This window comes from Carica papaya, chromosome 9, assembly GCF_054855325.1.
Source record: "Carica papaya isolate Zhongbai chromosome 9, ASM5485532v1, whole genome shotgun sequence".
NCBI classification, from domain to species: domain Eukaryota; kingdom Viridiplantae; phylum Streptophyta; class Magnoliopsida; order Brassicales; family Caricaceae; genus Carica; species Carica papaya.
In genome coordinates this window covers 8,349,296-8,361,239 of record NC_142317.1, presented here as the reverse complement: position 1 = coordinate 8,361,239, position 11,944 = coordinate 8,349,296, and the positions used below count along the sequence as shown (strand labels likewise).

Below are 11,944 nucleotides of genomic sequence, written 5' to 3'. Positions count from 1 at the left end.
TCAACAAGAAGACGGCGAGTAGATGCTAGATACTTTATAATTTCATTTATTTTTCTCATTTCTCATATTTCTTTTAGAGAACTTATTCTGTGATATTGTTTAGTACTTTTAAGTTATTATGTAAGGGATGTTAACCTTAATATTTTATTTTGCTTTCGCACACAGATTATTATATGTATTTCCTTTTGAATTTTTGGGGCCATTACATATACGAATATAATATGATCAATTAGTATTTGTTATTGAAAATGAAATTTTTTTAAATATGAACCTGATGTGGTTTGATAGTATTTGTGAATGAAACAAGATAGTTGAATGTGAATTTGATTCAATTTTGATGTGAAGTGAAGAAATTAAATATGTTTCTAAGCCAAAACTGATTTTATTAAAATTAATAACCCATCAACTGTTTTATTTTTTATTTTTATAATGTTTTGGACCAACAATTACGTTGTTTGGTTCTTGTACCTTTATTGAGCAAGTGTGTGGTCATTCAAATTATCATTTCAATCTTTCAAATCAATACATTCAAGACTTCACTACCGAATAGTGAGAGATTCGCTAAGGGATTTCCTATTTTATTTAAATAGAATTTAAGGTTGATCTTTTTTTTTTTGTTAATACTTATTTTGAAATGTAGACAAACCTTATAGATGTTACAGATTGGGACTAAATATGCAAGGGATGTAATTTATATCTTAATTATCGGTATTTAGTTATTATATGTTCGATACTCTAAAATGGGTTGAATTGTTACAATAACATTTACTAAATATTATTTTTTTGGATTTTGGATAAATATATTATTTTGCAATTTATAAATAAATACAAAAACAAAATTCACTTTATAGTAAATTAATTTAATGATTGATACAATATATTCATGTATGAAACACATTATTTTTATTATTAAAGCAATTAGTTTAATAGATTAATTTATTAATTTAAATAAATCACATTATATCAATATTTTTCAATTACTACTTATTTTTACATAGTAATATTTTAATTAACCTTAAATAAGTTTCATTATTTTTTATTTTTAATTAAATGTTTAATTAAGACTTTACTAAATTAATTGATGTATCACTATTATATTACTCTAATTTCACTTTAAATTTAAATCCTAGTTGAAAATTATATCAAAATTAAAGGTTAAATTTAAACTACAATAAAAATTATCCAAGTAAATTTTTTTTTACTATGATTATAACTTATTTAATTAAATTTATAATGTCATGATTATAGTACTGTATAATTAAAATGATGTCATACTACTAACTTTTTAATTTAAAATTTTATCGTAACTAAAAATTACTGAATTCCAAAAATTCTATTAACTTCTAACAAAATACTTTTTATTTTAATTCATACAGTATACTTAACAATGTTATAATTATATAAATTGAAAATTATACTAATTAAATGGGATAAATTTTTTCAATTAAAAATAATACGAGAATATTTTTTTTGTTTAACTAAATATGTTAGATAATTAAAAAACTACTGAAATTAAAATAGATGTAAATAAAATTGTATTATTTGTGTAATTAATAATTGAATTTGTATAATCAAGAATGATATATTCTACTCAAATTTTTTTAATGATCAAAATGAAAATGTGTCAAAATTAAAATGATAACGAGTTTTTTTTTTAGTTTAAATTTTAGTTTTTATTAAATTTTTAATTAATAAAGTAAAATAAAATGTCGATTCGTTTCAGTCTAAAATAAATTAGAACAAAAAATATTGATATCATCCAACTGAATCAAAAGTGAAATAGTTTAATTTTTAATTAATATTCTATCTTTAAATGTTATTCAATTTAATTGATTTGATTTTAAATATCGGTCTACTCTAAATAATAATTAAAGTTATATAATTTTCAGTTTTGCCTCTATCCTCAAGTATTACTCAATTTGATCTAGTTCACTTCAATCTAATATAATTCTTAAATATTTTCTTATTTTATTAGAATTTAAAAAAATAATAAAAATAAAAATAATCTTAGAGGATACTAAAAAAAAAAAAGAAAAATTATAATAATATTTTAACAAATTATACTTGAAATACCTTTCTTTCTTATATGTCAATGAGATTATGTTATAATTTAATTATTAAAATATAAAATTTTAATATTTATTAAATATTATCTTTTCAATTATTTACTTAATATATTATTTGTAATTTATAAATAAATATAAAAAAGTTAAATTAAATAACCATAACTCATTTTTTATTTTCCTTCTATATTTTTTTTGGCGCTATTAATGAACATATGCTGTAAACTTTGTAGTTCTTTTGGAACGTCAAGAACCACTTAATTGTAAAATTAGTTATGAAAACAATAGTGCTTTTGATATGAAAGGTTCATCGAAGAGTTTCTCAAAGCATGAAAAGTAACATATTTCGAAACACAAAATATGAATTTTTGTACAAGTTCTAGCGTTATATGAACATATAAATTTAGCATCTCTCTGCAAATATCTAATATAGGCTAATTAATTAAATTATTTCAAATAAATTAAAAATTAATCAAACAAAGTCATGCAAAATATAAATTTTATTTCAAAAATAGACTTATTAAATTTTTCAAAAAATCACTTATTATATATTGATCAAAATCCTTAGAATTAGAATTGATGTATGTATATGCTTGGGGATAATCCTAAAAGTTATATGGAGATGAAGCTCACCATATTTTCCAAGCACTTTGGAACTGTCCATCCCTTGCCATGGATGATAATTCTCCTTTTACAGCACATTACTTTTAAAAGGTCTGGCAAACTTTTATTTCAACCTATATAGACATATTTACATTACCTTAAAAAGGGATATATGGGTAAATACCATATATAAATAAGGATATTTTTGGAATGAAATTAATATGTACATACACATCCATTTTCTACACACACACATATATATATATATATATATATATGTACGTGGGGCATCGTCTTTTATTTCAATAATTTTGTTTCTCTAATATGGATCGGATCAATCAACAGCCCAAACTGAAGCCCAAAGCATTGGTCCCAATTTTGAAGGCTTCCCATTTTTAAGCAACCAAAAAGATTTGAGCCGCCAGAGAAATGCCGCCGGCCGTCGGGTCTAATTATACCTGGAGTATTCGCTTACAATCACTCGTATTTCAGCCCTGCTTCTTCTTCTTCTTCTTCTGAGATAGCGAGAGAGTGTTTGAGTGTTTGTTTAGGAGGTAAAAGAGGTGTAATTCTCGGGTTCAAGAGGGCCGTGGAGAATGGAATCCAGTAGCTTGGAGCAGATATTGCAGGATGGGAAACTATTCAGGCACCTCAATTCCCTCATCGTTGCTCACCTTCGCGACAACAACCTCACTCAGGCAAGCTATTTCTGTCTACTACTACCTGTGCGTTACTCGTATATTCCCCTTATATATATGCTTAGATATTCATGCAAGAAGAAATGTGGCATTGTTTGAATTGGAAATCAGAAATGCAGACATTTTGGATCAGTTCGGTTACCTTTCTTTGAGTTTCAATTAGAACAAAACAAGAAATTAAAAGGAAAACCTTCTTTAGTTTAATTCATGAGAAAGTGAACGACCGGTCTTTTGACTTGTCACGGATTTTTTTTTCTCTTGCTGTTTTCGTTTGTATAAAGAATTTTACCAACTAGGGTAGCCGTTGAAGTGGGCATATGATACCCATACTGAGTGTTAAGTTTTATGAAATAATAACCGGGGTTTTAACTGAGATTTTTGGGTAGTAGTAAATGTTCCTTCTGTGGGGTATTTTGGTATGCTCTCTTGATCATTGTTTGAACAGTCGGGTTTTCATTAGGAGTGTGGTTACCAGCTCAAGTTAAGAGAAACAATTATGAGGGTAATTAAATATTTCACACAAGAGGAATTCGCAAATGAATACACCCGTGAATCGTGAAGTGTAGCTAAGGTAGTCCTTGCCCTTCCCTTTCTTCAGCCAAAAGAAAACAGCTGTCAACTAATAAAGTTGAAATGTCCAAAACTTAAACCAATAGAGAATGAGAATCGGTTGTTTATATATGTAAAATTTTCTTAACCTGCGGATCTGCTAAGCTGAACGCGTATATCAAGTGCTAATATCAATTAACAAAAATGGAACAAACATCCGGATTCAAAATAGTAGACTTTTAGCTCCAATACCATATAAAATAATAAAGTTGAATGAGTTTTTTTAGAAGCTCAAATTCATAGTAGTATATTCACAAGACCAGAACTTATTCTTTTATTTTCCTTCTGTAGTTTCTTGGCGCCTATTGATGTTGCTTCAAATGAACCTTTTAGGCTGCAAATGCTGTTGCTTCTTCCACGATGACACCACTGAATGTTGAAGCCCCTCCAAATAAGCTTCTTGAGCTTGTTGCCAAGGTTCCTATCTACTTCCAGTGACTCACCTATTCTTGTTACTCGCTCACACTCACACACCACATATACACTCCATCAACGTATTTGTGTATATCCACATTTTATTGTATGCAAAATGTATGTTGAAGCATTTATATGTTGAACAAGAGAAAAAAAGAAAAGTTATTGGTTCTGAGGTGAAAACAGGGTCTTGCAGTGGAGAAAGAGGAAACACTGAGAGGGGTTACTTCGTCCACATTGTTAGACTCAGGCATACTGACACCTGCAGCATATGGTTCTATACCAGCTCCTCGTGCAGCTTCTGTTGATTTCAGGCAATTCTTTTATTTTTGCCAATAAGTTGTTTAAATTTTATCGAGTTTGTTTAGTGATTGCTATGTTTGATAGTCGTTAAATCAGTATTCTCTGTTATTTGGGTTGTAAGACATGAAATTATGTGATCTTCTCTTCTTTCTTCAATTGCAAGTTATCAATGCTCTCTTCTTATTATATGTTTGGTGAGTCATGATGCTCAAAACACTTGGCTGCTCAAAGAAGTATTGATTTCATGTGGGTGTGCAGGCCGTTTTTTTGCATAATTACTAGGGTTAATCATATTTTAAAGTTCGCAAAGTTCACATTGTTTGTTATTCATTATCCTCATTAGCCACAGCCCTAGAAGTCATGTATCCAGGCTGTAAATGGTTGTAGTTCCTTGGAAATGAAAGAAACAATTAATCGTAAAAGTTTGTTGTCAAAACAGTGCTGCTCTTGATGTGAAAGGCTCATCAAAAAGTTTCCCGAAGCATGAGACATGGCATCTTTCAGAGCACAAGGTTTGGATTTTGTATAAGTTTTATTGTTATATGAGCAGATGGAATTTGGATCTCTCCTTGCGGGCATCTCATATAGACTAATGGGTTAAATTTCTAGAATATTGCCAGATGTGCTAGATTCAGTCCTGATGGAAGATTTGTTGCCACTGGAAGTGCTGACACATCAATTAAGCTCTTTGAGGTATATACTCCTTGAATTATATAATTATCTTATGCCTTCAACACTGATCGCAGAAAATCCAATATCACCATTTCTTTTGCAGATTTCTAAAATCAAGCAAATGATGCTCCCAGATGCAAAAGATGGTCCTGTACGACCTGTCATACGGACATTTTATGACCATGTACAAGTAAGTGCTCCTTAATCGCCAGCTGTTGGTATTTTAGTGTTTGGGGCCTCCATCTTCTAGCAGCATTATCTCCACAATGACATAGTCTTATTAATGGCTCAGCAGTTGCCTCTTATTTTACATTATTATGAACAAAGGAAACACTATAAGGGAGCTGATGTATGTTGAAGTTGAATGTCAGAAATGAATCTTACCTTTTTTCATTCATTTCTTAAATGACTTGCTGCAAAAGCGAAGGCATCTTCTTGTTCTTTGATCCTGTATAATGTTTTTTAGCATAAATTCTACATGTTTATCATCTGAGTGGGTTTTGTAATTGTTTTCGTATCTGAATATGCCACTTGTCTCCCAAAAGGTGGTTAATAAGACATGCAAAGGATTTGCTGCTGCTGTTTCTAATGCCTTGCTAATGCAAATGCAGCCAATAAATGATTTGGATTTTCATCCACAAAACACAATTCTGATATCTGGGGCCAAAGATCACACAGTAAAGTATGACCTCCTCTAATATTCTAAAAACCTGAGTTTTCATCACTATTTTGAAAGCTTTTTGACGTTATAAATTGAAGAAATATAAAGCCATTCAATATTACCACCTTCAGCTTGCTGAAATGGAATGATCTACTGGTTTTTTATAATGTTCATTCGATACAGGTTCTTTGATTTTTCCAAGGCTACTGCAAAGAGAGGATTCAGAGTTATTCAGGTTTAGTTTATTATTTAGTTTTCAATGTGGTTAATAAACTTTGAAGTAGAATTTATCACTCGAGTATTAATGCCATAGTGATTATAAATGCTGCACTTAAAATGGCACAGGATACTCATAACGTGCGTTCTGTATCATTTCATCCCTCTGGAGATTTCCTTCTTGCAGGTGATTCTTTTTCATCTGTGAATAATTAGAACTCAATAGAATTCTGTTTCTTGAGTTGCATTTATTCTTTTCTCTCCTTTTGCACAATTGTGGAGCTTACTTATGCGGCCTGTACTTTTGGTCATACGTAATCCATCAGGTTATGTTTCATCAAATTCATTGAGATAATGATGGAATTAAACATTTTTTGTGATATTTTCTGCTTAGCAGTCATTTAATTGGTTCTATTTTTGAAGTAAATCAAATTAATATAATCTCCCAAAATGGAATTGATGATGGAGATGAAATATGTAAGATGTTTTCTGCTGTTTTCTATTCCAGTTTTATATTCTATTATTTTATTCTTTTTATTGCTTTTCAAACTAGAGAAGATTTTTTGGAAGCAATTATTCGTTTGATCCATAATCATTAACGTTTTACTAGCTAATTTTGTTTTACTTTTTTCCTATTGCACGTATATTCTGACAATCAAAGGGAATGGATTTTGATACACAAGCTTGTTGAGTCTATATATGGGCCTCAATTAGTGGCATAAATTATCAAAATATGACAAAACAGCATGATTATACGAAGATTGCTGAATTTCAATTTTCTATTGTCTTAAGGCTCCAATGATGCATGAAATTCTTATGCTCTAATATAAACTATGGTTCACCTTATTGTAAGTTTATGTTGAAATTCAATGAGGTAATATCAGATGTCTCAAAAACTTAGTTTACGGCCAAATAATATCTTGAAATGTGTAGCACTCTACAGTTTTTCCTAGCCTCCCATACGAAGTGATTCTTTGTGTTAAAAATTAATTCTGTTAAACACTACATATAATGTTTCATCTCTTTTTGCAACATCTTCATTCATAATTTTTATTTTGGAGGGCTGATAAAGTCAAACATGAAACTTGCAGGAACTGATCATCCCATTCCCCACTTGTATGATGTGAATACTTTTAAATGTTATCTATCTGCGAATGTCCCAGAAATTGTTGGTAACGGAGCCATAAATCAAGTATGCAAACAACTAATTTGTTGAATTCAGGAAATCCACTATTACATATGATAAAATTCAGTTTGTTGGGCATATAGGTGAGGTATTCATCTACAGGTGGCATGTATGTTACAGCATCTAAAGATGGTGCTATTCGGTTATGGGATGGTGTCAGTGCCAAATGCATTCGCTCTATAGTTGGTGCACATGGAACAGCAGAGGCTATTAGTGCAAATTTTACAAAGGATCAAAGGTATGAATCACTGGATATACATACATGCATGAATGTCCGTAGATGGGTGGGGTAAGTGCTCTATAGTTCTGCATATAGAACAGCAGAGGCTATTAATGAAAATTTTACAAATGAATGGAGGTATGAATAGCAGAATATAAATGCATGAATGAATGAGCATATATGTGTTTGTTTGTCGAGAACTTGCCATCTTCATGTGTGCCTCTGCTGATCCAGATACATGATTGCAGCTTATCCCGAGACTCGAGAAATCAAGTTTAAGAAACATGTTTAATGATTCTTCTAGTGATCCTCGCATAGACATCTAGGTAAATGCTTTTAAGTAGAGCAAGAAAAGTGTATATTTTCTGAACTTAATGTAATTCATTAAGTCACGAGTTATTATTCCATCTTTATCTTTGGTACCCCTTCCCCTCCCTTTTACTTCTGATGTTGGAAACATCAAGGTTAAATTGCTAACTTAGGGATTTAGGAATAAAACCTAGATGGTACACCTAGTATATCTTAGACAAACATCTAGATTTCTAAGGCATCACATTTTAAGAGTTTGATTGCATCATTCCATCAAATAATTGAAAAAATCCTCAAAGAACTCTTTATTAACATATCTCAAAAATAAGATTACAGAATTATTCACAATGCGTCTTAAATAACAAATTTTAAATGAAATTAAATTAAGAAATGTTAATACTAATAAGAATAAGAAAATTAAATGGTAAAAGGAATGAAATCTTAAAATTACTAAAATTCTTATAATAGACTCTAAAATGGTACAATAATTTTATAGTCAAGAAACATTTACTTTCTAGTCTTTTTAGAAAATCTTAACCTAATCCCTTTTGCATCATTTTTTCGTGATTAAAAAAACTAGTCCCACCAATTTTATTTTAGAAAATAAATTAGGAATAACATCAACAGGAGATTAAGAGGGCATCATGCAGGTCCAAAAACTACACAGAAAATAAAATAAAATTTCGACGAGGTTCTCTAAATCCTCTTCAAAAAGTAAAGGCCGACTACTAAACAAAATACTCAAAATCTGGAACCACTGATATCTAGTGCTAGCAAAAGAAGATATAACATCATCAAAAACCCTCTTATTCCTTTCGTTTCAAATGGCCCACATGATAGCCACTAGAAAAAGGAAGACGGTCTTCCTTCTGGATTCTTGTGCATCCCAGTGCCATCTCAAGTCAATAATTCATCTGCAATAGAATCACTTACCACCAGGGACGTTCTAAGGAAGGACAAAGATAAATCCGATGACCTTCTAACCTCCAAACACCGAAGGGGAAGATGATTGAGGAATTCACCTGTTGCAAACACATTAGCCCGACATTAACAATGAGTCTATGCCACTTCCTTAAGTTATCCAAAGTAAAATACTGCCCCAAGCGGCCTCCCAGGCAAATAACGCTTAGAGGGATGTTTCTCTTTCAAATCTGCTTCCAGAGGAATTTTTCACTTACCTCATTCTGAGAGAGAAGGTTTTTGGTAAAAGGATCTCTCAGAGATCTCTTAGAGAACACCCTCATTCTTAGTGAGGTCATACAGGATGATTACAATCTCCAGGATCAAAAAGGCATGTCTCAAGGAAAACTAAAAGGGAAGACATGTTGTCAATCTCCTAGTCATTGAGATTCCACACAAGCTGAGCGTTCCAAAATGGAGGTAAGGATCCATTTCTGGTTGCAACAACATTAATTATAGCTTATTCCTAGCAATAGTGAAGATACTAAATCTCGCCTTGAGAGGTCTCTCCATGCACCACGAGTCTAAAGCTTAAGGCTTGACTGTTACCAAGTCTACACGAGAAGAAGTCGAATGTAATTTTAGGAAATCTTGACCTAATTCATGCTGCATCAACTTCTGTATCTTGAGGGTTTATTGTCTCCTAGCATCTAGCCACAGGCAGCCAATGTTATTGCGAAAATATAATATTTTTCTGGTTGTGGGTAAAAAATGACACAACAGAGTTTTGGTTTGCAAGTAATGAAATTATGACTGTAACACGCTGATTCTTCATAAGATAATTAGATGTTAGCGGTGAACGGCACATCACTGCCTCACATGTGAACTTGAGCACTGTCTGTCTTGGCTTTTGAACTGGTTTTCCCAATTGGTTAGTACTTCCACCTTTCTTGGCAATATATCTGAATTATGATTTTCTAGGTTTGTTCTCTCATGCGGGAAGGATTCCACCGTGAAGCTCTGGGAAATTGGCACTGGAAGATTGGTCAAACAGTATCTTGGAGCAACACATTCACAATTACAGTGTCAGGTGTGGTAAATGGCTGTATGCACGTTTTTCTTCTCGATAGAATTCATGCCTAGGACATCTTTTTACCTTTTTTTTATTATCCTTTTCGAGACAAAATTCTATCCCCCCATCTTGGTGAGTCTTACCAACACTGCCCTCTGGAAAACAACTTTGGTCTTTTGTCATATGTTGTTTGCCATGCATGTCACTGGATAATTGTGTTCCTTTGGTTGAGGAAGTAAGCTTTAATTATCTAAATGCTGAAGCGCTAGAAGAAGATTTTATCATTTTACTTGAAGCTTTGTTTCAATAAAAAAAAAAATTTACTTGAAGTTGCAATCACAGGTCATGGGTGAAAAGATGAATATGTGGGTAAAAAGTTCTTTTTTTTGGCTTTGGTACTCTCCTTGTACCGATTAGGGATCAGTACACAAGTTGGGGGAACTAAAAAGCCAGTAATAATGGTTATGAAATATCAATATGCCAGCATGATAGCTGTTCATAAACATTTGGAAAAATGCTGCTGTCCTGGATCTTGAAATCACGTCCTAAAGCCTTCATTTTAATTTTTCAGTCGGAACTCCACATTTGAATTTATGGAATGTAAATTTTAATGCTTCAGTCTGTTCCCTGCAGGCTGTTTTTAATGATACTGAAGAATTCATTCTATCCATAGATGAGGCAAACAATGAGGTTTGTTCAACCTCTATACCTTTTTCAAGCACAGAAATATGAATTTTGTACCTTGGGGTTTTACTGATATACCTGAGTCGGAATGATGCAGATTGTGATCTGGGATGCTTTGACAGCTGAAAAGGTAGCAAAATTGCCTTCCAATCACGTTGGTGCACCTCGCTGGATTGAACATTCTCCAGTAGAGGCTTCCTTCATTTCCTGTGGGACTGACAGGTCTGTTAGGTTCTGGAAGGAGATTCTTTAGCTTCAGGAAATCCAGGATAAAAAAGTATTATTTTCTCCACACCTCCCTTTGAGGAGTTCTTTAATGTCAGATCTGTTTGGTTGCAAAATTAGAAGGTTGTGTATTCAAATTTAAGTGTTAAAGAGTACTTTGAATCAATAATTATGAATTTTGTAATGAGTTAAATTATTTTGTTCATCTCTCTCCAGTGAAGAAGCATGTAGGAAAAAGCTTTTTGTGTTTGTTCAAGAGTTGGAGACCTTAAAGAGTTCAGTGGTAATTGGTGTTGTCAAACTTCTTACATCCAAAACTGCAAAATCTGATTCCATGACTACCCAGAATTACCACATCCAATTGCAGAATAATACAATTCCTTCCCCAGCAACCTAAAGGGGGTAAAGAAAAGAATATCGAGCACCAGGAAATTTCACCGATAAAATGGGAAGAAACTTCCAATTCTTCTCTGCATCCAGCATGTATGAGGGAGTGTGATAATTGTCTGCATCAAATTAACTCTTGATCTCTAAGTTCACAACAATGTCCACTTGCCAATGTTTTTCAGAGTGACTCAGAAAATAAGTTTTACACAAAAGTAATTTCAGTGTGATACACACACACACACACACACACACACACACACTTATATAAGAATCTTCTGACCAAGTATACACAGAAGAAACCTAGTGATGTTAGATTTTACTAAATGGACTAATTTTGTTGGCAATTCTTGCAATTATAGTTCAGTTTTCCGTTATGTATTAATGTGATACTAATCATCTATTTAAATTTTAAGATACAAAAATAGAAGTTAATTTTAAATTAATTTACAGACTGTACACCCTGTAATTTTTAAATATAAATAAATTTGATAATATGTAATAATTCTTTATTTAAAATTTCTAAATATAAAAATAAAATTTAATTTTTAATTATTTACAATCTATATATTATATAATGAATTTTTAAAATTAAAACTCAAATATAACATGAAATAGACATCTAAATGTATATGTATATATATAACTTACGTACATAGACATACTGTTTAGATAGAGACTTTTTTCACTTCCTTAAATGTTTATATAAGTTATATTACTTATTT

At 31.5% G+C, this 11,944-nt stretch overlaps 1 protein-coding gene across 3 annotated transcripts; it reads left to right on the top strand.

Annotated features, from left to right (window-relative positions):
- The first annotated feature begins 3,056 nt into the window (after positions 1-3,056).
- Positions 3,057-11,665, top strand: LOC110811158 (Transducin/WD40 repeat-like superfamily protein). 3 transcript variants are annotated; one of them, XR_015816360.1, is made up of 15 exons: positions 3,057-3,364; positions 4,307-4,390; positions 4,574-4,701; positions 5,130-5,202; positions 5,300-5,383; positions 5,466-5,552; positions 5,974-6,044; positions 6,207-6,258; positions 6,369-6,426; positions 7,331-7,431; positions 7,509-7,663; positions 9,836-9,944; positions 10,560-10,616; positions 10,708-10,958; positions 11,052-11,665. XR_015816360.1 is itself a non-coding variant. In XM_022037564.2 (14 exons), exons 1-14 carry the CDS (start codon positions 3,263-3,265, stop codon positions 10,861-10,863), a joined length of 1,317 nt encoding a protein of 438 aa, XP_021893256.1. In that variant the 5' UTR covers positions 3,057-3,262; the 3' UTR covers positions 10,864-11,040. The 3 variants fall into 3 exon arrangements, 2 of the variants coding, with proteins under 2 accessions (XP_021893256.1, XP_021893257.1); XM_022037564.2 differs by lacking the exon at positions 11,052-11,665 and having other exon boundaries at positions 10,708-11,040; XM_022037565.2 differs by lacking the exon at positions 11,052-11,665 and having other exon boundaries at positions 3,059-3,364; positions 4,265-4,390; positions 10,708-11,040.
- The last annotated feature ends 279 nt before the right edge of the window (positions 11,666-11,944 follow it).

What these genes read in the sequence shown, in the direction of transcription:
- LOC110811158 (XM_022037564.2), top strand. Translation starts at nt 3,263, where the DNA reads ATGGAATCCAGTAGCTTGGAGCAGATATTGCAGGATGGGAAACTATTC. An exon ending in GGCATCTTTCAGAGCACAAG is followed by an intron (nt 5,203 to 5,299) that starts GTTTGGATTTTG and finishes TTAAATTTCTAG; the next exon opens with AATATTGCCAGATGTGCTAG. An exon ending in GCCAAAGATCACACAGTAAA is followed by an intron (nt 6,045 to 6,206) that starts GTATGACCTCCT and finishes CATTCGATACAG; the next exon opens with GTTCTTTGATTTTTCCAAGG.